The sequence below is a fragment of the Heterodontus francisci genome, chromosome 1, assembly GCF_036365525.1.
Source record: "Heterodontus francisci isolate sHetFra1 chromosome 1, sHetFra1.hap1, whole genome shotgun sequence".
In the NCBI taxonomy this organism is placed as follows: domain Eukaryota; kingdom Metazoa; phylum Chordata; class Chondrichthyes; order Heterodontiformes; family Heterodontidae; genus Heterodontus; species Heterodontus francisci.
The window spans coordinates 243,169,921-243,195,960 of record NC_090371.1 but is presented as its reverse complement, the minus strand read 5'-3'; the positions used below and the strand labels follow the sequence as shown (position 1 = coordinate 243,195,960).

The 26,040-nt window shown below is 44.4% G+C and overlaps 1 protein-coding gene across 1 annotated transcript in view; it reads left to right on the top strand.

Moving 5' to 3' along the window:
* LOC137371896 (short transient receptor potential channel 3-like) overlaps positions 1–21,483 on the top strand; it is a 148,722-nt gene extending 127,239 nt beyond the window's left edge. The window contains exon 13 of the mRNA XM_068034941.1: positions 21,299–21,483. Coding sequence (XP_067891042.1) covers positions 21,299–21,483 — 185 coding nt within the window. The remainder of the gene's footprint in view (positions 1–21,298) is intronic.
* Positions 21,484–26,040: the final 4,557 nt, after the last annotated feature.

The following is a 26,040-nucleotide window of genomic DNA, read 5'->3' as shown; positions in this document are numbered from 1 at the left end:
TAAATCTCCCCGAACCTTCTGTGCTCTAAGAGGAACAATCCTAACTTCTCGCGTGTCTTCACATAACTGATGTCCCTCATGTACTATACCAGTCTAGTAAATCTCTTCTGCACCCTCTCCAAGGCCTTAACATACATCCTAAAAATGGTGCCCAGCAATGGACACTACTCCAGCTGAGACCTAGCCAGTGATTTGTGAGCATATTTAGACAGCACCCTTCCAAACCCACGACCTCTACCAACTTGAAGGACAAGGGCAGCAAATGCATGGGAATACCATCGCTTGCAAGTTCCCCTCCAAGTCACACACCATCCTGACTTGGAACTATATCGCCGTTCCTTCACTGTCGCTGGGTCAAAATCCTGGAACTCCCTTCCTCCTAACAGCACTGTGGGTATACCTACCTCACATGGACTGCAGCGGTTCAAGAAGGCAGCTCACCACCACCTTCTCAAGGGCAATTAGGGATGGGCAATAAATGCTGGCCTAGCCAGTGACGTTCACATCCCATGAATGAATTTTAAAAAAGTGTCAACCAATTTTGTTCATTGGCTACTAACAAGCCTTCACCCACAGACCTCATAAACAGTGAAAGCTTTGTTAGTTGCTGGAAATGTGTTATATGAAAATGGATCAGTCTCCTAGCAAACTAGTGTGCAAAGCTTAAATAGATAAGACTCCCATGAACTGTTGAAACATCTATAATGAGTTCTTTTATGTTGTCTGATGCAACATAAATGAGATGCATGGAGTTCAGTTGGTTGAAAATCTCAAACATGTTTATTCACAGCTAGACTATTGAATTCAGTACAGGGCTGACTATTTACAGAACCTTACTCTGGGTGTTACAGTTGCAGAGTGACGCTGGCTTTGAATCACATGACTAAATCCTGGTACTTAGCTTATTAGCATACTAAGCTCTTAGAGACATCACTCTTAAAGGCAATCATACAAAACCATCTACATTATTTTAGAAATAATTGAAAACAAAATGGTTTTAAGCTTCAATGGCATGTTTTTATACAGCATTTGTGATTACAGTACACATTTCACACCAGTTACAGGTCAGTGCAATCAATGTTATACATACAGTTCAGTGCATAGGGTAAAGGATGCTTGATGGCAAAGCTGGGTCATCACTGGTCAGCAAGTGCTAAGGCTTGTGAAGGGGAGAAAAAGAGGGGAAGGGTGCAGTACTCATTGTGCACCTTAAGAGGGTGGTTCTCTTGTACTTTTAAAAGAGTCCCCAAGAGCCTCCTCATAATCCCGGAGCTATTACGCTATGGTAGTAGCAAGCCCTTGTTGATATTGTGCAGGTTGCTGGTACTCTCACCTCAGCAGGTATCCTTGGGGCTGATTTTGTTGTTGGAGGCTTAGGGTGGATGGGGGATAGCCAGCAATAAAGTGGCCCCCTCTCATGATATTTCCACAGCCCTAAGTGCATTTCTCATTCTGACTGGTGGCTGAAAATTTTTCTAGCAAGGAAACTCACTGGAAAACCCCTTCTGGTGCTTGTGCACCATTAAGTGGCTCCCCTGGATGCCATTCACGATGTAATTATGAGATTCTTCTGATAGTCACTACTGGCATCTTTTACTTGCAGTTGCCCGAGAGTCAGTGGCATCGAGCACTGGAGTTTCCGGGACTTAACCTGTGAGTACACCTGCTGATGTGAAGCACAGCAGTTGTCAGGATCAGCTGTAAGGTGGGTGTGAGGAGTTTCTGCAGTAGAAGAGGCTGGAGATCTATAATTGAAGATTTCTGCAGGGCAAAAACATTTCTTAAAGTTTATTTTTGCATTCTGCCTGCAGACACCTAAACTTGCTTCTCAGAGTGCCAGATATAGCACTCCCTATAGGCATCTACGATTATGTCTCTTCTCGGTGCCATCTTCTGGTCAGGATCACAGGTGATTGGTTTCTTATGTTGCATAAAGGGGTTACGCAAATGAGGTAGTCCTAATCCCATGCCTGTTACCTTGTGGTAGTGAGCCTCTGCTGGCTGTGATTCTGGAGCATTCTCCTAGGTAGTTTGGACTCGCCCTCCCTTGGCACAATGCTCTGTGGGCAACAGCTGGAGGACTGGCATATGCTGCTGTCCTGATGGCATGCAGCTGTGACTCCTGGGTGGATTTGTTTTAAATTATCCTGTACACCATCCTTTTCTTCCTCTAGTGCCACCCATTACAGTGGTGGATTTCCAGAAAGGGAGGATAGAAGACAAGCATGGATGAGCGATCACACCCTCCCGCCCCTTAGGATTAAGGAGACAGAGAAAAGGGTGGAGGATGTGTGGGGCTTCAAAGGGATGTCAGGGTGACAGTGCAGGTGCTCAATCAGTAGATTTTGCTGACTTCACTATCTTTTTTAAAAATTCATTCATGGGATTTGGGTGTCGCTGGCTAGGCCAGCATTTATTGCCCATCCCTAATTGCCCTTGAGAAGGTGGTGGTGAGCTGCCTTCTTGAACCGCTGCAGTCCATGTGGGGTAGGTACACCCACAGTGCTGTTCGGAAGGGAGTTCCAGGATTTTGACCCAGCGACAGTGAAGGCCTAGGTCGATGCCAGGTGGTCCGTCTGTTTCATTCCTTTTTATTGACTTCGTAGCGATAAGATACAACTGAGTGGCTTGCTAGGCCACTTCAGAGGGCATGTAAGAGTCAACCACATTGCTGTGGGTCTGGAGTCACATGCAGGCCAGATCAGGTAAAGACAGCAGATTTCCTTCCCTAAAGGATATTAGTGAACCAGATGGGTTTTTACAACAAACGACAATGGTTTCATGGCCATCATTAGACTAGCTTTTTAATTCCAGATTTATTAATTGAATTCAAATTCCACCTTCTGCTGTGGTGGGATTTGAACTCATGTCCCCAGAGCAATACCCTGGGTCTCTGGGTTACTAAAATAAAAGCAAAATACTACAGATGCTGGAAATCTGAAATAAAAACAAGAAATGCTGGAACCACTCAGCAGGTCTGGCAGCATCTGTGGAAAGAGAAGCAGAGTTAACGTTTCGGGTCAGTGAAGAAGGGTCACTGACCCGAAACGTTAACTCTGCTTCTCTTTCCACAGATGCTGCCAGACCTGCTGAGTGGTTCCAGCATTTCTTGTTTTTATCTCTGGGTTACTAGTCCAGTGATAATACTGCTACACCACCACCTCTCCTATGGCAAGAGCTGTGGGAAGCCCCAAGCTACATGACATTGTCCTTGTAGGTGTTAGCACCTTGAAGATGGGGGTGTCACCTCTGGTGGTTTGCCTTTGTTGGGCATCCTGTGACTACTTCTCCTACAAAGAGATAAGTAAATGGGGGTAAGGCTGGCAGTTAAGGGCTGTGTGATGAGTGGCAATTGAAGAGATGAAGTAATGGAAGCGGGGGGTGGTGGTGTGGCGGCTGGTGTCTGAAGATGTTAAAGTGGAGGAAGGTGTTTTGGGGTAATGCATGGAAGTTGCTGTGTTCAGGAAGCTATGTAACCACAGTGCAGGATAGGGAGACAATAGCATGATTACCAGGGTGCAAAGTGAAGGGTTAGTAGTGTGAATGTTGCTTTAAGTGGGTGAATCATGTGCTGGTGACCAAGGTGGACAAGGAAGAATAGGGAGAGGTTGTTATTATTTTCATATTTTCACACTATTCCCCTGGAGGATGGTGTGAAGTGGTGGAAGGATTTGCAGGCTGATTGACACTGTGCCAAACAATGATATGAAAGTTCCTTTCGTGGCCATAACCATCTTTATACCAGCCAAAAGGGTGGTTAGTCCTGTACAACAGGATATATGATGAGGGTGGGGGCTACCCAATCCCACCAAACACAAGTATCCTGTTGGAAGTCAATTCAGAATTCATTTGGTAGGACTACTTGGAGCCTTACACTTTCTGACTTGGAGACAGGAATTCTATACCTAAGTCAAAGGATTTGTGAGAGGTGTACAGTGCCTTGCCTTGCATGGCCAGCTGAAAACGTGGAACTTTTTGTATTCTACGGTCTTTGGGGTGAGGGAGTTGGCAGTCAGTGGGAATGACACCTCCCTCCAGGTGGAATGAGTAATAACTCTGAGTGAGTTGGTGCCTCCCACAGCCAGGAGTCTAATTGTCCTGCTTTCAATGTTCTCCAGAAAGGCTTGGACATCTGAAGGAGCGAAGCTGGCCATTATCATCTTTGGCTTGATGCCATGCCACTGTCCTTAGGCCACAGATAGCAATGGAATAATTATAATTCTTTCCTAGTGCAATAAAAATATTGGTAAGACATACAGTGAAGTAATTGGAAAGAAAATAAAGAACCAAGCAGTGTCCCTATCTATCCTCTTCCTCTCCCACTGATCTACACAGAGTGCATGCTGAACAGTGCATTTCAATGGCTGCACCAAATTTCCCGGAGGTACAGCTGCTTGCAAGAACTTTATGCCAGTTTTAGACTAAAACTTATACCAATATAAATAAGCTTCCCCAGAAAGCTTCTGTGCATCTCCCTCTGGAGGCAAGTGGCAGATCTGTCATTTAAAAAAAAAGAGCAGTGTAAATCACAGCAGAAAAATTCTTGGCCAGATTGTTTGTTGTAGTGGGTTGTTGGATTGCACGAAAAAAAAAGCAGTGCTTGTATCTGGAAGACTGAGTACATTGGCCATAGCTTCGGTGAACTCCAACGCCTCTGCCCAGAAGTGTTTGTGTGGAACAGCATCAGAATGCATGCAGGAATGTACCCTGGGTCAGATAGAACGTCCTAGGTTGTATAGGATGCGGTATGTGCAATGGAGGATTCTGAATTGTTACAGGTGGCGGTCATGAGGACCAGTCTCAAGAACCACCGACTACAGAGCTGGGCAGTACTGGGTGGAGGACTGTGGTGTCCCTTTGGAGTAGCTCTGTGTTGCAGAAGAAGAGCTCTAAAAGGGTTGCAATGGATTTTATAGAGCATGATCGTGTCCTAAATGAAGTGATCAGATAGCTATGGGGGGTGGTTTTATTCCAGGTAATGATGTCTTGGAATTGTTCTGCCCAGTCGGGATATAGCAACAGGAATAGGCCATTCCACCATTAGAGATATAGGCTGGGATTTTATGGACCCCCTAAGGCAGGGAAGGAGGCGGGGGGAATGGAGTGTTGCAACAGATGGCAAGGCAGGCAGCAGAGTGGAGGGCCCGTCGCCTCCCCATCGACAAGTGATCTTCCCGGGGGAGGGATAGGCCCCGACTGCCTTCCCCCACAGAGGCCAATTGAGGCCCTTAAGTGGCCTATTAAGGGCCAATTAAGGGCCTCGTCCTACTGCCACTGGGATCTTACCAGCGGCAGGGGTGGCCTCTGTTGTGCGGGGAGGAAGCTTTGCAACACGAGGCGCCCTCCCTGCAGGTTTGGGGGGAAGGGGGGAGTGCCCTCCTCCGTAGGCAATTTGTGGCCCATGGCCCCCCACTGGGAATAACTTTACCCCCTGGGACCCCCATCCCCCAGGACTTCATGACCATCCCACCCCCACCCCACATCACAGGGTACTTCCAGACTGGCCCTCACCCACCTCCTTTCCGGGGTTCCAACACTGGGCCTGTCTCCAAGGCTGCTGCAGTACCAGTAATGGCTACCGTTCCCGGTGGCACTGCCGATACTTCTGAGCTGCTGGCCCTCTGATTGGCTGGCAGCTCATGGAGGCGGGATACCCATCTTTAAAGGGATGGGGCTCCCAGCTCGTGAATCTTTCACTGAAAAACACAAGAGGATCGCTCCAGGGGGCTGTGAAAATGCAGAGGTGAGGCTCCCCCTGCCTTTTCGGCCTGGCGCTGGGAGCCCCGCCTCCTACACAAAATCCAGCCAATAGAGTCATTTACGATGCAGAAGGAGGCCATTCAGCCCATCACGTCCATACCGGTTCTCTGTAGAGCAATCCAATCAGTTCCATTCCTCTATTCTATCTCTATAGCCCTTTAAGTTTATTTCCCTCGAGTGCCCATTCAATTTCCTTTTGAAATCATTCATTGTCTCTGCTTCCACTACCTTTGCGGGCAGCGAGTTCCAGGTCATTACCATTCAATGGGATCATGGCTGATCTGCGGTCTAACTCTATATACCCACCGTTTCCCTTAGCACTTAAAATTTCAGAAATCCAGCACATCTTTTTCTGGTTAGTTGAAGCTAAGGATTAGGCATATCCTTGGCAGTCTTCTTGCATAGGTGCCAAAACATGGGGAGTAGGAATCTCTAATCTATCTGGTTAAAAGCATTCTCTGTGTCCAGGGCTGGTATGTTTGTGTTGTTGCAATGATGTACAACATAAAACAATTCTCTGGTTCTGGCTGCTGGGAGGTATTCTCGCATGAACCCGTTTGAGTCTTGGTGAACTAATTTGGTGGCCACTGAGTCCAGACTTCAGGCCAGGATCTTTGTGTATGATGCACAGGAACTGGGGTCTTTGTAATTTTGACATTTACCATTAAGTATCAAACTGGTGAAATAGAGTTGATTAGCTTCTTGGTGAATTTTTATACTTATCCAAATGAGGGATATTAATGGTGAGAATGGAAGAATTTTCTACTTCTCTCTACAGCAAATACTCCCACGTCAGGTATAGCTAGGTAGACAATGGATAGTAAATATCCTTTTACTCTGCCCACAATATGCCTTTAACCCTAATCTCACTAAAGGACTCTCTATGCCACCAGAAAATATTTTCATTTCTCACACTAGTCACCCTTATGGTGATTCTGATTGATTTAAAGAAAGAATTTGCATTTATATAGTGCCTTTCATGAGCATAGGCTATCCCAAAGTGCTTCACAGCCAATGAAGTACCAGTGTAAATAATATTTATAACATCAACTGTCCTTTCAATGTTTTGGAACTGTACTGCACCTGTCCAAATTCATTTCACTAAGCACCATTACATATAGCAAAGATGAGCTAAAATTCAACCAGACTGATGAGATGACAGCTCAAATTCCAAAGGTGAACAGACACAATGTGACCACTATTCCACCTAGTCACCTTATACTGTTACAGCCAACCTTGAAATTTCTCAATTTGGTTGGTTTATTCAGTGAGTGCTATGGATATCTAAAATGAACAAATAAGTCATAATGGTAATTTACTTCTTCCTTTGTCAACTGCTGACAGACTTTGAATTGTGCCGTTTTATAAATAGCATTTGTCTATGTTTAACAATTAAATAAGACAAACTTTTAAAACATATTTTTACATTAATAATACTGTCCCATTATAAAAATAGGTTTGAAAACAGTTCTGTTCATTTTTCGAAATCCCAGCTACATCAAAGTTCTTGTCACATAACAAGGCATCCAAAGATGGTGCAGAGGAGATCTATGAGAGATAATATGAGAGATATAATACTAAACTATAGCTCTTCCACCTTATTAAAAAGATATCTTAGTGGAATACTTAAGATAAGAAATTCATCTCAGAACAGTACTTTCAGATACAGGAAGCAGGACAAGAGGGTGTGAGGAGAAAGTTTATTAGAGAAATCAGTTAGTAGTTCTTTACAGAGATTGGTCAACAGCTAGAACAGGTTGTCAGGACAGGTGGTTGAAGCCAGGACTCATTAAGAAACAAATAATGAAATGGGGGGATGGCAGAGTCGGTGTTCTGAAATGATGAAACTCACAATCAATAGCTGTCTATCATGGATGAAAGCAATCAATAAAATAATTTTGATCCTACTACCTATTTTTGGAGTTCTTGTCCCACTTCATTAAATAGATTGTGCCAGATGTTGACTTCTCCTTTGTCACTGAACTGTGTTCTTGCTGTAGTTGATTTTCAAATTCAGAATCCAAGACACATTTGCAAGTGTCACCAACACAATGATTGTTTCAGTAGCAAAACCATTGTACAAGCTGGCACACCTTGTTGTGTATCTGTGTTTTCATTTAAAAACAGGAAATGCATGACAATCTATAGGACTTCAGATCCTTGATGTTAATGGCCCAATTGATAGCCACTAGTTGATTCTTAATAACACATAGTATACTAACCTACACAAATTGCCAGTTTTACTTTTTGGACAAATGTACAATTCCTGGACAATTCATATTCCTTTCAGGGAAATTCTCAACATGGTGGGTGGCATTCTCAACTCTAAACAAGCAGAAGAGCCACATGTCAGTTGGCAAGGAAGGTTAGAAAGCCAACAGCAGCAGTTTAGTACTTAACACTAGTTTCATGCTTATAGAAAAAGAAAGAACTTGCATTCTATATTGCCTTTCATGACTCCAAGACGTCCCAATGTACTTCACAGCCAATTAAGTATTTTTGAAGGGTAGATCTATTGTAATGTTGGGAAACACAACAGCAAACAGATAAATGACCAGATAATCAGATTTATTTTGATGGTGTTGGCTGAGAAATAAATGTTGACCAGGACATCGCCTCTGTTCTTCTTCAACTAATCCTATAGATTCTTATACTTCCACTAAGTGGGCAACAGGAGCCTTGATTTAATGTTTCATCCTAAAAAAAGGCCACTTCCAAAAGTACTATTGCACTCCCTCAGTACTGCATTGACGTGTCAGCCTAGAATTGTATTCAAGTCTCTGGAGTTGGGCTTAGCACTCACAACCTACTGACTCAGAGACAAAAGTCCTACCATGACCCAGATTGATACTATTAAACAACAAAAACTGTCAATTTAATGACAGCCCAATTCATAAGCTTCAAGATTGTAAATTGCCATGACAAAGACTACTGAACATGTAATAATGTCACAAATGTTTCAAATCATTTTCCTCTAATGTGTGTAGTACATACACAAACAATGGCATACAATAATATATTTTAGTAGTATCACCCATTTGTATCTATGTCATGAACATCATTTGAGCAATCATTGCTGTCCAGTAATATTTACTTTGCCTTCTTTGTTCCAATATATTGGACTCAATGACTGTTCACTCATATGAGTCTCAGCACTGCCTTCTGTATTAATCACACGGCTATTCTCCCTACACATGATGGCTCTAAAATTATACCGGGATACAAACCAGTAAAATAATCGGGTTAACATTGCCACTGAATGCGCAGAGACATAAAATTCTAACAAATGCATTAAGCATTTTTACATTAGTATCTCAGGTGCAACTTATTATGACTCAAATATTTACAGGGAAGGTGCTAAGGTTGGAGACGTGAAGGTCCTCCTGATCTTAACGCTAGAACGTCACTAACCTCTTGTAGCTGCCTTTCCCATCAGTCAGCTATCCAAGTGGACAGCCTGGCTCATGGGAGGAAAGGAACACTAGTGCCAGGAGGCCACATCCTGGTTCCCTTAGGGATGGTTACTGGCAACAGTTGCTGGTCGCCAATTGAGGGGAGGGCTTGGGGTAAGAGAGGCCTGTGATTGGGAGGGCTAGGGGAAAACTGAAGAAGGGGGCTATGGGGGTCCTGACCAGAAACTGAACAGGACCAGCCACATAAATGCTGTGGCTACAAGAGCAGGTCAGAGGCTGGGAATTCTGCAGTAAGTAACTCACTTGCTGACTCCCCATTGCCTGCCCACCATCTACAAGGCACAAATCAGGAAAATCCACTTGCCTGGATGGGTGCAGCTCCAACAAGCTCAAGAAGCTTGACACTAACCAGAACAAAGCAGCCCACTTGATTGGCACCCCATCCACCACCTTCATCATTCATTCCCTCCACCAATGACTCACAGTGGCAGCACTGTGCACTCTGGACAAGATGCATTGCAGCAACTCACTAAGGCTCCTTCAACAGCACCTTCCAAACCTGTGCCCTCGACCACCTAAAAGGATAAGGGCAGCAGATGCATGGGAACACCACCACCTGCAAGTTCCCCTCCATGTATGTAAACACATGAAGCGCGGTAAAGAAAGTTAGTGAGCTACAAGCACAAATAGCCAAGTGGAAATATGATGTCATGGCAATAATGGAGAACTAGATCAAAAAACAGCATGACTGAGTACAAAATACTCCTGGATACGAGATGCTCAGGAAAGATAGGGAAGGAAAGAAAGGAGAAGGGGAGGAATTATTGATTAAAAAGAATATTACAGTGCTGGAGAGGGAGAATGTCCTTGGGTCAAGGAAAGAATCTATTTGGTTAGATTTAAGAAACAATAGAGTTACCATTACAAGGGACAGTGTATCACACACCAGCCTGACTTGGAACTCTATCGCCGTTCCTTCACTGTTGCTGGGTTAAGATCCTGGAACTCCCTAACAGCACTGTTGGTGTACCCATACCCCAAGGACTGTAGCGGTTCAAGAAGGCAGTTCACCACCACCTTCTCAAGGGCAATTTGGGATGGGGAATAAATGTCGGCCTATCTAGCGATGCCCACATCCCCTGAACTAATACATTTTTAAAAAATGCTCCATCTAAGCTGCATGGCCGCACATCAACCCAAAGGTGCCTGTGCGGGCAGCGTGAAGTTGTCCCTTTAAATTATTGCACATGTGAGGCTGTGCAAAAAAATTTAAAGGGGCTGTGCACTTAAACAAATTTTCTGTGCACTCTGCAAAAAAATTAGAGCGGCATTACCTGTAAGTATTTCCAGAAAAATTCTTTGAATAAAATTTGACATATCAACTGAGGGGAGGGTGAGCAGCCAGAAGTCATGGTTCAAATCAGTACCAATGACATAAGCAGAAAGAGGGATGAAGGCCTGCAGGCAGATTTTAGGCAGTTAGGAAGGAGACCTGCAAGCAGGACTTCAAAGGTAGTAAACTCTGGATTACTCATAGAAAAACAAGGATAAAGCAGATGAATGCATGGCTGAAGAGATGATGCAGGAGGGAGAGCTTTAGGTTCCTGGGACATTGGAACTTGTTCTGGGGGAGATGGAAACTATACAGGTCATATGGGTTGCACCTCAACAGAGCCAGGATCAAATTCCTTGCAGGCAGTTTCCTGGTGCTGTGGGGAGAGTTAGGGGTCCCTCTCAGCCTTTCAGCCTTCACCTGGTCTTACTGTGACAGAGTTTTATTTTTAAACACACTGTGTTTTTAGTTCCCCCTTGGTGAATCCTTGTTCACCACTTTCCAATTATAAGGCAAAAAAACCAGCACACCCACAGGTTTTCTTAGGTTTAAAGAAGAAAGATTGAAATTTATTAAAACTTAAACTTACCTCTAATTCGGCTGACACCTATGGATACACACTGCGCCCCACACTAGAATGCATACATGATATGCACAGGCAAATAGAGACAGAAAAGAGCAGAAGAAAAATAAAGTGGAAAGGTTTGAGGCAATATCTGAAGAGTTTTTTTGTTACGGGCCTTCGAGCTCACTGTAGAGTTCTTGTTTGTAGGTGGATCTTGCTTCTTGGGGTCCAGTATTCTTCTTAAACCTTGTTCACTGTAGGAGACTTTTCTCTCTTGGGGTTCATGTGCCTTCAATGGGTTTTGGAGTTCTGTGAGAAAGAGATGGGAGCAGACAGGAGAGGCTGTAGCGATCCAGCCACGAGGTCTTTTCAGTACAGGAGCAAACAGCTTTCTGAGTTCAAATTCTCTGCGGTGAGTTCAAAATATCCTGCAACAACCAATTAGTCATGTGACCAGCTGGCCTAATCAGTCCTGGTCCTTGTGGATTGTCTTGTCCTAGCAGACCTTGGAATGTCTCCTCTACACACAATACCTGGTGATCAAAGGTCCATTGTGGGTCAATATGCAAAAATTTCTTTCCAGCCAATCTGGCAGCCCTTGCAATAGGCGTTCTCTACTTCCCAGCAACAATTTGAAATTTAATGTCCATGCGGCAAAATTAATATGCCTCATTCTTGGCAGCTGGGAGCCGACATGACACCTCCACACCCAGGGGAATGAAATGCGATTTGAGAAGCCCATTTCATTAAAAGGTTGAGAGAAAATTATAAGATACAGAAAGAAAAACCATGCATGTCTCTCATTCATTTCCTTCTTCTTTGGCCTCCTCGTCTCGAGAGACAATGGGTAAGTGCCTAGAGGTGGTCCTATGTCTCTTCGACTCGTCACTCTTTAGCCCCGCCTTTATGGCTGTCCACCAGCTCTGGCGATCACTGGCAGCTGGCTCCCACGGCTTGTGGTCAATGTCACAGGACTTCAGGTCACGTTTGCAGACGTCTTTAAAGCGGAGACATGGACGGCCAGTGGGTCTGATACCAGTGACAAGCTCGCTGTACAATGCGTCCTTGGAGATCCTGCCATCTTCCATGCAGCTCACACGGCCAAGCCATCTCAAGCGCCGCTGGCTCAGTAGGGTGTATATGCTGGGGATGTTGGCTGCCTCGTGGACTTCTGCGTTGGAGATACGATCCTGCCACCTGATGCCAAAGATTCTCCGGAGGCAGCGAAGATGGAATGAATTGAGACGTCGCTCTTGGCTGACATACGTTGTCCAGTCCTCGCTGCCGTAGAGCAAGGTACTGAGGACACAGGCTTGATACCCTCGGACTTTTGTGTTCCATGTCAGTGCGCCATTTTCTCCCACTCTCTTAGCCAGTCTGGACATAGCAGCGGACGCCTTTCCCATGCGCTTATTGATTTCTGCGAGAGATAGGTTACTAGTGATAGTTGAGCCTCGGTAGGTGAACTCTTGAACCACTTCCAGAGCGTGGTCGCTGATATTGATGGATGGAGCATTTCTGACGTCCTGTCCCATGATGTTCATTTTCTTGAGGCTGATGGTTAGGCCAAATTCATTGCAGGCAGCCGCAATCCTGTCGATGAGTCTCTGCAGACACTCTTCTGTGTGGGATGTTTATGCAGCATCGTCAGCAAAGAGGAGTTCCCTGATGAGGACCTTCCGTACTTTGGTCTTCGCTCTAAGATGGGCAAGGTCTGCCATCTGATCTTGTGTGGAGGAAAATTCCTTCTTCTGAAGACTTGAACGTATGTGAGAGCAGCAGGGAGAAGAAGATCCCAAACAGTGTAGGTGCAAGAACGCAGCCCTATTTCATGCCACTCAGGATAGGAAAGGGGTCTGATGAGGCGCCGCTATGCTGAATTGTGTCATGGAATGAGGTGATGATACTTAGAAACTTTGGTGGGCATCCGAATTTTGCCAGTAGTGTGAAGAGTACTGGCAAAGATCAGATGTCCATTCATTTCCATTCATTCATAAATCTTAAAGCTTATTAAAATTGTCATTTCTGGGTGTCAGTGCTGCTTTCACCAATTTTGCAGCCTTGCTGTTTATAATCAGTGCAATGCTCTTGAAAATGTCACTTAAAAGGCAATGTGAGGAAAATAGTAACCAAATATTTAGTGGATTGACAACAAAGCAGGAAAAAAGTTTCTCAATTTTCAAAGCATTTGTCAGATAAATGTTTTGTATTTATTTCAGCCATAATTCCCATTTGCAGCATGTCCTGCATTTGCAGTGAGTTCTACTACTGAAGTTTATCATATGAATATAGCATTAGTGACAGGAAAAGCTTCAAAAAATGTTGATAGCCAGCAGCAGCCTTAATTTTTCTTCTTTCCTCACCTATTATTTAACCTACTTAATTGAGTAGTAAATTAGAGTTAATGCTGAACAGATGGTAGAAAAAAAAGTGTCCAGTGAGAATCATTATTGTAATGACCATAAAATAGGATGAAAATAACCTTGCCAAGTATGCTGGACTAGAAAGTGGGGAGTCTGAGCTAAATAAAGTTATTCTCCAGCATAATTTATAACATTATTGACTGCAAAGGTGGAAAAATACAGGATACTTTTGGTAGCCTTACAAAAGTGAGCAAAAATAACAGAAACTAAAAGTAAAAAACAAACAAATATAAAGATACAATTTAGCGATGGTTTGGAAAATACATCATCTTAGATTTAAGGGATTTATATAGAAGAACTTAAAGGGGATAATATCAATGCATGTTACAGTAAATTTCAGTAAACAAAGATGAAGATTGAACCAACAGTAAATCAATTCCGAAGAAAGTTTGTAAAGTGTTCAGGAAGCCCAATGACTGAGCACTTTTTAAAACATTGCTTTGCTCCTGATTATTGCTTCCTGTGCGAAACCACCCTCTTACAAAACACCATATATGAACTGGTCTAGAAGTAGAGCACTCGGCAAACAGACATATGCCGAGCTCCCTCCTCACTGAGCAGAGTGTAAGGTGGAAACATTTGGATTGTACTGCAGCTGATAACAAAGCACAAGTGATTCTTCATTGTACATGGAAATCAGACGTGGGTGTTGTAGTATAATGTACATAAGCTGTTGATGGTTAGATTATGTATATAGACCTTAAGCATCATCACAGGATGTGATGTCACGAGTCTGTACCTTGTGCTACTCAGTGTTCACCTTAGTAAGAAGACCCCTGTAAATAAACTCCTGTTACTTTGACCCAGAGTCTACTTTCCTCATTCCATATTAATAGCACATTGACAAGATATGGTGGCAGTGGTAAAACTGACTTTCCCAGCATAAGAAAGCAGAAGAGATCAAAGACTTCGAAGAAACATGGAAAAATGGATTCCATTACCAGAAAACGTTGAGTGAGCGATGGGCCCCAACAGGGACAAAGCCTGGCCGAGATGGATTCAAAAATTTGACAGGTACCATTCCACTTCAGGTTTAACAGCATGATTGGACAAAGAACTGGTCAGTGTTTTGCTTTACACCATGGGATACTGTGCATTCTGACTACCCTGGAGATCAACCAAAAAGAAACCCCCTACGGCGAGGAGATTAAAGCTTTAGAAGGTTACTTTCAGATCAGGAAAAATGTAATCGTACAGCGAGCTATGTTCAACAGCACACTCAGAAAGTCGGTGAAGTGTGTTGTTGTAGTTGTAGCATAGCCAGGGCATTATTGATAAAGTCTCGGAGTCTGGAAAAGGTCAACTAATAACTCTTATTTACACTCTCTATTTACACTCTCCACAAGCCTCTCTAGCTAGCATTCTCCGTGTTGCTACTCTCTTCTTCCAAAGTCCATTACCATGTGACTGTTACATCATCATTACTACAGTGGAAGGATTTGCTCTCACTATCTGCAACATTAACCCTTTCAGCTCTTTTACTACATCTCCTCCCAAGTGTTTATCCATACATTTTCTTAAACATTCTTGACTGAACCTACCACCCTTTCTGCCCCCAGGTCTCTGACTTCACAGATTTTGTCTGTTAGGAGGTTTCATGACTCTCCCAAATCTTGTTCTTGTGTGCAATACTGCCTTATACGAATACATTCTTCATCACTTTTTTGGATGTGACGAATTTCTTGAAGTTTCTGTGAACTTGCCGACCTGTTTTTGTGCAGTATATTGTGAATACAACTCTATCTAATGGGGACATGGGTTCGAATCCCACCATGGCAGAAGGTGGAATTTGAATACAATTAATAAATCTGGAATTAAAAGCTAGTCTAATGATAGCCATGCAACCATTGTCAATTGTTGTAAAAACCCATCTGGTTCACTAATGTCCATACCTGGTCCGACCTACATGTGAGTCCAGACCCACAGCAATGTGGTTGATTCTTAAATGCCCTCTGAAATGGCCTAGCAAGCCATTCAGTTGTACCTAACTGCTACGAAGTCAATAAAAAGGAATGAAACCGGACGGACCACCCGGCATCGACCTAGGCACCGGAAACAACAACGGCAAACCCAGCCCTGTCGACCTTGCAAAGTCCTTACATCTAGGGACTTATGCCAAAGTTGGGAGAGCTGTCCCACAGACTAGTTAAGCAACAGCTTGACATAGTCATACTCATGGAATCATACCTTACAGACAATGTCCCAGACACCGCCATCACCATCCCCGAGTATGTCCTGTCCAGCGGTAGAACAAATCCAGCAGAGGTGGCGGCACAGTGGTATACAGTCAGGATGGAGTTGCCCTGGGAGTCCTCAACATCAACACAAAACCCCATGAAGTCTCATGCCATCGGGTCAAACATGGGCAAGTAAACCTCCTGCTGATTACTACCTACTGCACCCCCGCCCCTCAGTTGATGAATCAGTATTGTTCCATGTTGAACACCACTTGGAGGAAGCACTGATGGTAGCAAGGGCACATGGGTGGGGAACTTCAATGTCCGTCACCGAGTGGCTCGGTAGCACCAAAACTGACTGGGCTGGTTGAGTCCTAAAAGACATAGCTGCTAGACTGAGTCTGCGGCAGGTGATGAGGGAACCAACAAGCGAGAAAAATATACTTGACCTCATCCTCACCAATCTGCCTGCTGCAGATGCATCTGTCCATGACAGTATTGGTAGGAGTGACCACCGCACAGTCATGTGGACACAAAGTCCTGTCTTCACATTGAAGATACCCTCCATTGTGTTGTGAGACACTATCACCATGCTAAATGGGAAAGATTTCGAACAAATCTAGCAATGCAAAATTGGGCCATCATCAACAGAAGAATTGTACTCAACCACAATCTGTAACCTGATGGTCCGGCATATCCCCCACTCTACTATTACCATCAAGCCAGGGGACCTACCCTGGTTCAATGAAGAGTGCAAGAAGGCATTCCACGAGCAGCACCAGGCATACCTCAAAATGAGGTATCAACCTGGTGAAGCAACAACCCAGGACTACCTGTGTACCAAACAGCGTAAGCAGCATGCGATAGACAGAGCTAAGCGATCCCATAACCAATCAGATTGAAGCTCTGCAGTCCTGCCACATCCAGTTGTGAATGGTGGTAGACAATTAAACAACTAACGGGAGGAGGTGACTCCATAAATATCTCCATCCTCAATGATGGGGGAGCCCAGCACATCAGTGCAAAAGATAAGACTGTAGCATTTACAACAATCTTCAGCCAGAAGTGCCAAGTGTATGATTCATCTCGGCTTCCTCCTGAAGTCCCCAACATCACAGATGCTAGTCTTCAGTCAATTCGATTCACTCTATGTGATATCATGAAACGACTGAAGGCACTGGATACTGCAAAGGCAATGGGCCCTGACAACATTCCAGCAATAGTGCTGAAGACCTGTGCTCCAGAACTTGCCACGCCCCCTAGCCAAGCTGTTCCAGTACAGCTACAACACTGGCATCTACCTGGCAATGTGGATAATTGCACAGGTATGTCCTGTACACAAAAAGCAGGACGTCCAAGGCAGCCAAATACCGCCCCATCAGTCTACTCTCAATCATCAGTAAAGTGATGGACGGTGTCGTTGACTGTACTATCAAGTGGCACTTACTTAGCAATAACTTGCTCACTGATGCTCAGTTTGGGTTCTGCCAGGGCCACTCAGCTCCTGACCTCATTACAGCCTTGGTTCAAATATGAACAAAAGGGCTGAACTCAAGAGGTGAGGTGAGAGTGACTGCCCTTAACATCAAGGCAGCATTTGACCGAGTATGGCATCAAGGAGCCTTAGCAAAATGGGAGTCAATGGGAATCAGGGGGAAAACTCTCCACTGGTTGGAGTCATACCTAGAACAAAGGAAGAAGGTTGTGGTTGTTGGAGGTCAATCATCTCAGCTCCAGGACATCACTGCAGGAGTTCCTCAGGGTAGTGTCCTAGGCCCAACCATCTTCAGCTGCTTCATCAATGACATTCCTTCAATCATAAGGTCAGAAATGGGGATATTAGCTGATGATTGCACAATGTTCAGCACCATTCGTGACTCCTTCAGTACTGAAGCAGTCCATGTATAAATGCAGCAAGACCTGGACAATATCTAGGCTTGGACTGATAAGTGGCAAGTAACATTTGCGCTGCACAAGTGCCAGACAATGACCATCCCAAACAAGGGAGAATCTAATCATTCCTCTTGGTATTCAATGGCTTTACAATCCCTGAATCCCCCACTATCAACATCCTGGGAGTTACTATTGACCAGAAACTGAACTGGCTACAAGAGTAGGTCAGAGGCTAGGAATCCTGCGGCGACTAACTCACCTCCTGACTCCTCAAATCCTGTCCACCATCTACAAGGCACAAGTCAGGAGTGTGATGGAATACTCTCCACTTGCCTGGATGGGTGAAGCTCCAACAACACTCAAGAAGCTCGACACCTTCCAGGACAAAGCAGCCCGCTTGATTGGCACCTCATCCCTCCATCACCGATGCACAGTGGCAGCAGTGTGTCCCATCTACAAGATGCATTGCAGCAATGCACCAAGGCTTCTTAGACAGCACCTTCCAAACCCATGACTTCTACCACCTGGAAGGACAAGGGCAGCAGATGCATGGGAACATCACCACCTGCAAGTTCCCTTCCAAGCCACACTCCATCCTGACTTGGAACTATATCACCATTCCTTCACTTTGTGTGAAGGTCTTTTGCTTTGCGATTTTGAGTGAAGAGATCTTGCTCTGGCACATTTTTCCGCAATGGTATCTCTTTTTACAGTTGAAACATTCCGCTTTACTAGTAGGACACTGTTCCCATCTATGGTTCTTCCTGGATCCACACCACTGGCATGGTTTCCTGGTGTCATGCACCTTGTCACCAGTGTGTGTCTTTTTCTCTATAGCTTGCCTCTCCTTCTTGGTTTTCAAGAACTGTACAGTCATTGGATTCCTCTTAATTCAAGGCTTCTCTTTAGCCTGCAGAACGGCTCTACTTTTCTTTGGACTTCCGCCTGTCGTACAACCTGAATTGCCTTCTCGAGTGTATGGTCATCTTTCGACTGTAAGAGATCTGCTAAAGACTCATCAGCTATTGCAACAACTACTCAATTCCTTATCAGTTCCGCCTTCAATTCTCCATTGTCACATCCCACAGCCAATCTGTACAGATCACTTATAAAAGAATCTACAGAGTTGTATATTTTCTAGACTCGCTTGTTGAATATTTCTCTTTTGTTACTGCTTAAATTGAAATATTTGTTGAAGGCTTGTAGCACATACTCAAATTTATCAGAAGCCTTGTGTATCCCTTACCTCACAATCATGTTGTCTGCAATTGCACCCACAGAGTATAAGAGGGTATTTACTTGTTCTGCTTCTGATTTAGTATGCAGCTGGGAAGTAATACTAAATCGTAGGCATCTTTTTCTCCATAAGGACCAATTTTGTACCTGATTGGGTCTTTCCTGATCCTGGATGCTTTCAGGCATTCTAAATTTTAAATCCATTTTGTTTTCTTGGACTTTGATAGACTTTTTCAGGTGATCCCCTTTCTTTTTAAATCGTATTGACTTTAATGGAGGTGTTCGCACTCTTTCTGCGGGTTTCCCGTACTTTCCTTCCTGCATTTTCTCTCCGTGGTCTGGTTGAGTAATGGCTACCGACTCCAGCCAACCCTGATTCACCTTTTTGCTCGAGATCGACCTCTGTCTTGCTTTTTCCAACCCAGTGCGCCATTATCCAACAATATCCGCTTTTTAATATTCTCTCACCTGATCCTGGACCGTCGCCTGACACTGTGACTCGGAACCTGATTGCTGGACCTGGATGTTCTGTTGCAGACCACCATGCTTCTGTGGTGCAGTCTGAATGCCTGCATGGCTGACTCCCTTAATGTCCGCTTTGGCTACGGAGCTCTTTGCTGACGAGATCCACTGTTCTCTTGGTGCTACTTCATGAGATAAGGTGTTTTCTGTACTTTCTGGTCATTTTAACCAGTGCCACCATGTTGTGTTGTTGTTGTTGTAGTAGTAACATAGCTAGGGGATTGTTGATAAAGTCTTGGAGTCTAATAACTCTTAATATTTACACATCTCTGTTTACACTCTCCTCAAGCCTCTCTAGTGAGCATACTTGCCTTGCTACTCTCTTCTTCCAAAGTCCATTACCATGTGATTGTTGCATCATTATCAATACAATGGGAGGTGTTGCTCTCACTGTCTCCAACATTAACCCTTTCAAGTCCTTATACTACAGGTGAAATTTGTTTATTAATGACCTGTATAAAGTAGCGGACAATTGTAACTACTGGAGTTTGCGAGAGGAACTGATTCAGGATAGAATGGTTGTTGGGTTTATAGACAAGGCACTGTCAGACCAGCTTCAGTCAAAAGAAGATTTGAATTTGAAAACAGCCATTTCATTGAGCAGGCAGGCAGAGTTACGGAAGAGTACTTGATTACTAGTTTGGGGGGATCGGATGAGTCCAGTCACGAATATTCTGGAATCAGTCGGGTTCATTGAGAAAACAGAGAGAAATGGCACCCGAAAGCAGGAAAGAAACCTACAGGCAGCAACACCGAATTGCATTAGGTGTGCGCGGGAGTGGCATCGGTGGGAAAATTGCCCAGTCCGGGAAGCTGAATGTTTCTGGTGCAAGAGAAAGGGGGCCCCTTCAGCAGGTCTGTCACAGCAGAAAACAAATGCTGCAGACTGGAAAAAAGATGGAGGAAATAAAAGAGGTTCAAACAATTAATACTCCCTTCCTAGAAGGACAAAGAAAAAATGAAGATTGCTGGGAAACAGATATTCTAGTGGGAGAAAATGAAACTACTTTTAAATTAGATACGGGAGCAGCGGTTTCTACCCTGTCTGACCAAACACTTGGCTGAGGAAAGAAAGGCCTAGAAAAACCAACAAAAAATTATACCGGCCAGGAGGAATTCATTGAAGGTTCTGGGAGAAATACAGACAACTTTAATATACAGAAACATGATCCAAGAAATCTTATATATCATTAGGAAGCAAGCCTGTTTGGTCCTCAGTAAAAAAGCATGCCCAGCCTTAAAGCTGTTATGCAGGGTGGAAGAGATCAAGGGACAGGTATGTTTATTCACACAGTGAAAGGTCTCACACCCACTCCTAAAGAAGGCAAAGAAGGAAATTGATGCCATGCTAAACCAAGGAGTTATCTGTACAGTGACTAAACCCACTAGGTGGTGCTCTAGGATGATTCCAGTAAGGAAACCAAACAGGCCTATTAAGATTTCTGTGGACCTTAGCTAACGTAATAAAGCTGTAGAAAGAGGAATTCACCCAATGGCGTCAGTCGACGACAGCCTTGCCAAATTGGGAAAAGCTCCATATCACAAAGTTGGGTGCAAAGAGTGGGTTCTGGCAGTTACCTTTAGATGAGGAGTCTAAGTTGTTAACCACTTTTATCACACCCTTCAGCAGCTTCAATAGATTACCATTAGGTATTGCGTTAGGCACCAGAGATATTCCAGCGGACAATGTCCACAATACTGGAAGGAATCATCTGCCACATGGATGATGTTCTGATTCATGGAACAAACCAAGAAGAGCACGATGCAAGGATAAGAGCGGTATTACATAGATTAACAAGAGACAGGGTTCACATTAAATGACAAGTGCGTATTCTCACAGTTGACAGTGAGGTTCCTTGGCCACATAATTGATAGATCTGGAATTAAGATAGGTCCACAGAAGACAAAGGCAATAACATATTTCCCAGAGCCAAGGAATATAACAGCTTTACAGTGATTTTTTTATGGTTAACCAGGTCGGGAAATTTCCACCAAATCTAGTATTAATGAGCCTCTACAACAGCTGCTAGAGAACAACAATGCCTGGTGCTGGGGAGACTGCCAGAAAAATTCTTCTGAGGAGATCAAAGAAATGTTGACTTCACCAGAGGTTTTGGCGCATTATGATCTGGAACTATTGCAGCAGACGCATCGTCAATAGGATTAGGTGCAGCCCTGTTCCTGGTTTAAATAGATGGATGATGCAGGCTTGTGTACTTTGCCTCTCATTTGCTGTCAGAGACATAACGAGGGTACGCAGTGATTGAAAAGGAAGCATTAGCAGCAACATGGGCATGCAAAAACTTTTTGAACTATGTATTGGGCCTCAAGGTCAAGATCGAAACTGACCACAAGTCACTTGGTAACGTTACTTAATTCCAGGGAATTAGCAAAATTACCCACAAGGCTACAGAGATTTTGACTACGACTTATGAGATACAACACAACTGAATATGTCCCAGGGAAGCATCAGGTGACAGCTGACACATTATCGAGAGCATCAAGTGATCTACCTGAACTGGGAGATGTCTCATTCCTGGAGGAAGTGGATGTCTTTGTTTTAGCCATAACTGAAGATTTGCCAGCAACTGCTCAAAGGTTACGTCAAATTAGAAACCTACAGAAAGAGGATGAAGTCTGTAACAAGTAAGAAAGCTCTGCCAAGAAGGTTGGCCAGAATATATGTCAAATAATCCAATCCTGAGAAAGTGTCATGAGCTACAAAGCCTTCTTACTATTGTCAATGACTTACTAGTCTACGATGAAAGTCTTGTTATTTCTAGGGCTTTAAACTTAGATCTCTAACAGAAACTACACCAAGGGCACTTAGGAATCACCAAGTGTCGAGCAAGAACTGGGAACTCAGTATGGTAGCCGGGGGTTTCCAAGGAGATTGACGACATGATTTCCAGATGTATTACATGTGCTACTACCAGACAGGACTCCAGAGAGCCACTGATGTCATCTTCATTTCCGTCCAGGCAATGGGAGCACCTAGGAATGTATCTCTTTGAATATAAAGGAAAGATTTTCCTATTGTCATTGATTATTCTGTTGCAGGAGAAACAAAGCCACAACCAGCGTGCGCATGCTCAGATGGGAGGAGAGGTTCCTGACCTCAGGCTGCTGACCACATCTGAGGAGGAAGCTTCTGAGCTCTCGAGAGAGCAGAGAGACATGGCGAGTGGAGATGGCGAGGCAGGAGCCACAAGACATAAGGGTGAACTGTCATCTCTGGTCTTGCAGCCGTATGTGGAAACTGAAGGAAATTATTCGAACTCATGTGCATCAAATGCTTAAAGTGAGGGAGCAGGTGATCCTGACAATCAGAGGACTGCTGGGGACCAGGCCCCTGCTCAGCCCCATGGTTATGAGGATCCTCTATTTGTTGCAATGAGAAGTCTGCTAGATGTGCAGAAAAGCCATGTGAAAAATACATTGGAGATGCCTGAGGTCATGCATGGCTTTCTGCGTGCCATGGAGGAGTCCATGCAAGCCATGACATCTGCCATGTCCTAGGCATTTGGGCGTATGCCTTCCTCAGTCGAGAGTCTGGTGAGCTCCGTGGCGAATCTGGTTGACCACTCGAGCCATATACGATGCATTCCATCGCTGTTGCTGTTGGCTTCATGCAGCAGAGTCTAAGTGAAAGGGGGACGAGGAACCACAACCTCCCTCCAGCTGCTCCTTCCCCTCAGGGAGACAGGCAGGTGCCATCATGAACCCAGATGGAGGAGGAGCATGTGCCAACTGCCCTGGGGCCTTCGTCTCAGGACACCCCTAGGCTAAGCAGCATCTCCTTTCCCCCCCTAACATTGACCCCCTTACCTCCAGCAGGTGAGCATATGGGGGAGACTCAAGCACTATTGCTGCTGAGCCCCAGTAGGATAGAGCCATCAAGGCCCTGCTCTTCCAAAGGACACCCACCACGGTCATCTACAGCAATGGGGCAGCACACTGAGCAGACTGCCTCCACCTCAGCTGCTAATGCCAGATTGGTACAAGGATGTAGTGGCAGGAAAAGAAAATTGAAACAGTTCTGAGCACAAAGGTGGCATGGGTGATGTTGAAATGTTCATGAATGCAAAGATGTATTAAAAGCTTTTTATTTCTTGCAAAATTTGATCCAGACATTAATGTTTTGCTTGGTTACAGATGGATACTGTTACCACCAGGTGAGACAGAGGTCTAGGTGTTCCCGCTCAGCCTTTGCCTGGTCTAACCGTAACAAGGTTAGTGGTTAGCACCGCAGTCTCACAGCTCCAGCAACCTGAGTTCAATTCTGGGTACTGCCTGTGTGGAGTTTGCAAGTTCTCCCTGTGTCTGCGTGGGTTTCCTCCGGGTGCTCCGGTTTCCTCCCACATGCCAAAGACTTGCAGGTTGATAGGTAAATTGGCCATTATAAATTGCCCCTAGTGTAGGTAGGTGGTAGGGAAATATAGGGACAGGTGGGGATGTGGTAGGAACATGGAATTAGTGTAGGATTAGTATAAATGGGTGATTGATGGTCGGCACAGACTCGGTGGGCTGAAGGGCCTGTTTCAGTGCTGTATCTCTAAATAAAAAATAAATAAATAAATAAATAAAAAGGTTTAATTTCAAAAGCACCGTGTTTTTAGCTCCCCCTCAGTGAATCCTTGTTCACTGCTTTCCAATTGCAAGGCAAAGAAATCAAATCAGACAGGTTTTCTTAAATTTAAACAAGAAAGGTGGTAGTCTATTAATCTTAAACTCTAATCCGGTTAATGACTATGAATACACGATGTGATCATGCTAGCATGCATATGTGATAAACACACATGCAGATAGAGACAGAAAAAGTAGAAGGAATAAAGGGAAAAGTTTGAGGCAATATCTGGTAGTTATTTACGGTCTTTTGAGTTCAATGTTGCGTCTTTGGTTGCTGGTAAGTCTTGCTGTTCGTTGGGGCCCAGTGCATGCTTTAACTTGTTTCGATACAGGAGTCTTTTTTCTCTTGAGATTTACATGTCTTCAGTGGGTCAAGAGGCTTGTGAGAAAGCGAGAGAGAGCCAGCCAGGAGAGAGGCTGTCTTGTTCCAGGTTCAGTTACAATCTGCAGTCTGACCAAACTGTCCTGTGAGCACAATTCAGACCTCCAAGTTGGCCAGCAGGTTAGTCATGTGACTACATTTTTTCAACAAACTCTCTTGCATCTTTTGTGGATTCCAAAGCTCCCGGTGGGGAGCTGTTGTGCTTTCTCCCACCACGACAAGATGTGGATTACCATTGCCCAGCCCAATCTCTGTTAATTGAATCAGTGAGCAATTCTTTTGTCTCTCCATGCGCTGTCTCTTAGTATGCAAGTGTCCTTCAGCCAAGTGTCTGGTGATCGCTTGTCATGTCATTTCTTCACTCCAGCAACTGTTTAAAATTAATGTTCACATGACAAAATTAATATGCCTCATTATTGGCAGGTGGAGGGGGGTCTTCATGACAATACAGAGAAATCTTTTGGAGGCCTATGGCAGGAACACAATGATGTTTGCAAAGCAACTCAGGAAATGTCCAGTGTCCATATTTCATTGGAATTTGAGCCTTCACTCTTCAATGATGGCTGTTTTCCTATTGATGATTAATAACTTTTTCTAATCCTGTCATGCCTTACTTCTGTTTTCTACGGTCATAACGTAATGCTCATTGCAGTGGTGTGTAGTCGCAATTATTGTAGCCCATGGATGATTTCAAATGCCAATCACATGCAAGTGCAGCAATGCTTTTTTAATATTGCAGAGATGAAAAAAGGAATTTCTGTGAGGAATTGTTATGTTTCTCCTCCCAACATTCCTTGATGATGTGGCTTCTTGTTGGCTGAAACATGCATAAATGAGGTTCTCCTTGAAGTCACTTGCATGTCTCTCCATTGCCCTCATATCGATGATGGTATCATTGTTATTGTTGTCCTCCTCCTCCTCACCCTCTTCATAATCATCCTCATGAGGAGGACTGGTGTTCCTCCTATTCCTCTGCCCGCAGAATGTTGCCACGTCTAATTGCAAGGTTGTGCAAGGCACAGTAGACAATGATTATTCGTGACGTCCTTTGTGGTGCGTACAGAAGAGCCCTTTCAGACCGGTCAAGGTAGCGGAATCGCATTTTCAGCATGCCAATGGTGTGTTCAATGATGGCTCTGGTGGATGTGTGAGCAGCATTGTACTTCTCTTCAGCAGCGCTTTGAGGATGACACACTGGTGTCATCAACCATGGAAAAGGGTACAACCATGTACCCTTGTCAGCCAGGATCTATCCGTCCAGTTCGGCTGGTTCCTCAGAAGCTGCTGGCAACTGGGAGTTCCTCAAACTGTAGGAGTCATGACAGCTCCCTGGGAAACATGCGCAAACATGCATGATTATTCTCCTGTTGTCACAAACCAGCTGCATGTTTAAAGAGTGGAAACATTTGCAATTAACAAAGACAGCAGCCTGGTCCCAGGGAGCTCTAATGGCCACATGAGCACAGTCGATCACCCCTTGCACTCTAGGGAACCCAGCGATGGCGCCAAATGCCACAGACCTTGTTGCCTGGCTGTCCTTGTCTACGGGTAAGTAGATGAAATCATTGGCACGTTGAAAAAGGGCATTGATCACCTCTTTGATGGACCTGTGGGTCACAGACTGTGAGATGCCACAGATGTCACCAATGGATCCCTGGAAGGAGCCATTGGAGGAAAAATTGAGTGCAGCAGTCACCTTGAGGGCAA